This window comes from Sinocyclocheilus anshuiensis, unplaced genomic scaffold, assembly GCF_001515605.1.
Source record: "Sinocyclocheilus anshuiensis isolate Anshui unplaced genomic scaffold, SAMN03320099.WGS_v1.1 scaffold976, whole genome shotgun sequence".
NCBI classification, from domain to species: domain Eukaryota; kingdom Metazoa; phylum Chordata; class Actinopteri; order Cypriniformes; family Cyprinidae; genus Sinocyclocheilus; species Sinocyclocheilus anshuiensis.
Window position 1 is genome coordinate 2,535,994 of NW_015552538.1, and position 4,636 is coordinate 2,540,629.

Genomic DNA, 4,636 nt, shown 5'->3' on the forward strand with positions numbered 1-4,636 from the left:
TGTTTTCCCTAACTGTGGTCTTATTACAGATGCTTCAGTTAAATAATAGTTACTATACATGCTGCACAAAATTTGAGTTACATTTTCTTAAAGAAATAAGGTGCCATCTATTCAATACTGGTCTTATTATAGATTCCACAGTTAAACTATAAGTGGTTATAAGTAAGAACCATAGCGAGTTGTAATTTGTAACTGAGATTGTTTCTTTATTCCAGACTGGACAAACGAATCTTCCTGAACATGCTGAGCTTCCTTCGCCGTACTCTGGGCCGGCGGTCCATCCGCAAACATGCTGAGAAAACTCGACTCCGAGAAGCCCAGCGAGCCACAACACACATCCCTGCTGCTGGAGATGCCAAGTCCATCATCACCTGCCGAGTGTCTTTGTTAGATAGCACAGATGTCAGTGTTGATTTGCCGGTGAGTTGACTTAATACATTCAAGTGTACGTGTGTGTTTGGTTGACTATGGTTTTCATAAACCAGTCTGTTTGGTCAGTTCTTGCCATTTGTACTTGTTGTGATACACTCTTGCTTGGTTGCATTGTGCGACTCAAGAAGAACACTTAAACAATTTAAAAGGTGACCTTTATTAAAGCTCAAGGTGGAATCCTAGGCATTAGTTTTCAGTCTCTGCTCTGACAGAAACTTGCCTACTGAGTCACGTTGATACTCCAGTATGACAGAGAGAATGCTCTCCATTGTTCACTGCTGTTTGAGGCTATTTTCTTATTACATAATCCTGGGAGAAAAGTACATTGAAACTAGACATATCTGGTGGGGACTAGAGATGTGCTTGGCACTTTTAACTTGACAAATTCTTTACTTTCAACTTTGTAATTTTAATCACCTTGACTTGAACTGATGAGATTAGGAATTCTTTCAAAGAAGTTCTTTACTCAGAACTCATGAGTCAAGCACCCACATAAAATGTATTTGTGCCAAAACCTGATGCTGTTTTTACTGTTATGCCTTTGATTTTTTATGTAAACACTGTCTTTGCATGTGAAATGAGAAACGGTGCACTCAGGCTGGCCTTTTTTCTTGCTAGTGCATGCATCTTAACTCTATAAAGCCAGTGTGTCATATATGATACATGAATTTGTAAAGCCTCTAAATTATCAACTTAATAAAAACTTTGCTGATAAACCTATTATACACAATCTACTACATGACTTCTGACCCCACTTGATGGCTCATACTATTTTAGCAAGTAATAGGCATTTTTATTAAGTAAACAGAAGAACTACATTTGTATTGTTATTAATATTTCATGCTGAACATTTACTGCACTAGAGCAACTTGGGCTACTTCTTTATCCATACATAATTTTATGCAAAGTAGTAGGGCTGGGACGATATGCTAATCTGCCGATTCAATACTATCCCGATACTTGTGTGCCGATTCAATATGTATTGCTATAATTGAGTATTGCGATTATATAACTATTGCGATTCGATATTACAGTTTATTGTGATTTTTTTTGTTTGCTTATTAAAGACTGGAAATACTTGATTCTACCCTTAAAAGAGACTGTAAATGAGTCATATTAACAAAAACAATGCATCACATCTTTCTGAACTTTTATTTCAGGAGCATACACATACACAGTGTATATTTAAAGTACCTTGAACCATGAAACTTTCAAGTACCAAAACCCCGAACCACGTGAATATAATAGCCAAATGTTCAGCAAAATGAGTAAAATAAAGTGCTATGTTACTTTGCATACCGTTTTAGTCATGTTTTCCCGGCAGTGTGTAAAATCCAAAGTGTTTCCACACTTGGGATTCAAAACGGGAAAGTGCAGAAAGAATTCTGGAAGAGGTCTGATCCTCTGCCTTCGTCATGGTTTTGCTTTCTCGCGCCGGCTTGAAACGTATATGACATCATCTAATGCAGCGGCACTGCGCACACAGAAGGATTGCTGTATGACATCAAAGCACCGCGAGAGCTACAGAGAGCAGATGGCTCCGCATGCTTTCGAATCGCTCTCGCGGTACTTTGATGTCATATGCAGATTGATCTGCGTGGTGCTGCTTCAAGTCGAACACACCTATACATTTCGCCCTCTGTTGGAATTAAAAAGCGCTAACTTATCCCCACCACCTCTTAGGAAAAGTAAAATTAAATATAAATCGATTCTGAGGTAAACCAATCGATTTTTAAATGTTTTAAAAAGAATCGCGATAGTTAGGTGAATCGATTTTTTTCTCCCACCCCTACAAAGTAGTCATATAAGCATGTGTGTATCAAGAAAAATCAAGGAAATGTAAGTAGTCTGATATAGTATAAAAATCTCAATGCTTTAGAATTTCATCTTACTTTTTGGCCATATAAATTGGAGTATCTGCACCAGATTGCATATTTTTCTCAGTTTTGGCTAGGGATGCATCGATCTGATACTCAGTATCGGTATCGGCTCCGATACTGGCATTTTCTGTTGGATCGAGCATCGGTCAGACGAGACCGATCCAAATCTGATATTGTGCGTATACTATTCTGTGTTATTGTTAAGCCCCACGAAACCACAAAAACATTATAAAGCACCATAAAGTCAAAGTTCAAGTGTTCTGAAGCCTTTCCATAGTTTAATGTGAGGTACAGATGAATATTTAAGTCGTTAAATTCAAGTTAACGTAAACTCTTCTCTCCGCTGCAGCTGTCTGTCATCCTCCATTCAGCATTCAAACTGCGTGCCGCGTTCGGTTACTACTAGGGCTGGGCAAAAAATCAAATGCGATTTTCATGCTCATCATGCGCACGTGCTGGAGATTTACTACTAATCACAGGAGCGGCTTTAATGACGAGATGCGCATGAAAATCGCATTCGATTTTTTGCACAGCCCTAGTTACTACAGTCAAAACGATGGAGCTCTCTTCAAGAGCGCACAACAACTGAGATTTAAAACTGTTAAAAGAAAAGGCTCGATAAACTATCGCACAGATTTAATAAACTACGCATCAGTATCTCTTTCCTTTGTGCTTTGAACTTCTCTATGCGGAGCGCTGTGACTCCGTGTTGCTTCAAGCGCATCATTCTGCGCACGGGATGTGCATAAGTGCATTGTGCCGCTCTGTATTGAAGCTTTTCGTATTATAATACTTTTGCGCAGTGAAGGATTATTTATAGCGTTTCTTGTTCTGTCCTATGATAGGACATAACAAGAAAGGCTATTAATAATCTAATGTATAGCACACTAAGCACAGTAATGGAGGCAGCAACATATGATAGATAGGACTCCTATCTATGTTGCTGTCTTCATTACTGCGCTATACATTTAAAAGAAATGTCTTTCAATTTTATAGTTTATATTTATATATAAATACATGTACTTGTTTTCATTAATGTATTTTACAACAATACATAGAGCAATGTGTAACATTTTACCAGATATAGTCTTACACTTATTCACTTTTATTTCTTCCCCACTAAATAATGTTATTTCACTAAATGTTTAGATTTTATAAAATTGTGCACTCATGATTTTTCTAGAATAACTTTTGCTGCTAAATTATCCACTAACCTAGTTTATAATAGTATTTTTGTCATATATCATATGTAGTATAGAAATTCTACATTGATTTAAAAAAAAAAAACTTGTATCAGATCGGATTGGAATCGGCCGATACCCAGAATTTTATGGATCGGATTGGATCTGAAAAAAATGGTATAGTTGCATCCCAAGTTTTGGCCTTTGAATGAAATTGATGTGTTTTTTTTCCCTCAAGTGTGAACTCCATATTCTCACTATATAGGGAGACCACCTGGGTGTTGCGCTGTTGCAGGTCAGCAAGCAATATTAACTTATTATTAGACCATGTTAATACTGATTTATGTTAAATTGAAATCCTATTTTCAGTGACACTGGATGATAATATGCTTTAAATCACCAGTAATCTTCATAAAATGTTAGTTGTGATTTTAAATGTTAGTAGTGAATAGAAATTTCTTTAAGCGGTGATGGTGCTTTATTAGACTAGAGAAAGATTACATGTGTTTTTACCTAATGCAGATCATCTACATTTGACTTTGATTAGGACCTGGTTTAAAAGTTATGGTTATTTCCATTATTACTCAAGGTGTGCCCTCAAGCCCAGGTCTCAGAGATCTGACCCAGATGCTTGTCATTCTGTTTACTGATTAGCCGTAATGCCATCATCCCTCTTGTAGCAGCTTCTTTATGTCTCTGTTTATGCTGTTGTTGAGCCTCTGTCAGGAATTTCCTTGACCTCCACCTCAGTGTGTTAGGTTTGATGTATGACTGAGTGTGTTGTTGAACTCATGAGTGTTTTGCATTTCTCCTCTTCATTCCTAACTAAAGTTCCAGTATTTCCACTGCTGATGTATTCATCTATTTTAGTGTTGTTTGTGTTAAAGTGCACATTTATATGTTATCTGTACTATATACTGTTTAACAAATTTAGCAGGTTTCCTTGGAATTTCATCTGCTGTCATTTTGAATGCATTGTGTCAACATTGAATGACCTATATTTTAAAATAACCATAGTGACCATTAACCTGCACAATCTACTTTTCTGCATCAGTGGTTCTCAGCCTTTTTGACTCCAAGGCCTGCCTTTCACCAAGACAATATTTAAAGGTCTTCCTGTCTATTCTGATATGTACCTCTGGT

At 37.0% G+C, this 4,636-nt stretch overlaps 1 protein-coding gene across 4 annotated transcripts in view; it reads left to right on the top strand.

The window, feature by feature from the left end:
- Positions 1–218: 218 nt before the first annotated feature.
- LOC107663871 (band 4.1-like protein 5) overlaps positions 219–4,636 on the top strand; it is a 43,760-nt gene continuing 39,342 nt past the window's right edge. For all 4 annotated transcript variants that reach the window (XM_016454243.1, XM_016454244.1, XM_016454245.1 and 1 more), the window contains exon 1: positions 219–420. In XM_016454243.1, the coding sequence (XP_016309729.1) occupies positions 241–420 (180 nt within the window). In that variant the 5' untranslated portion in view covers positions 219–240. The remainder of the gene's footprint in view (positions 421–4,636) is intronic.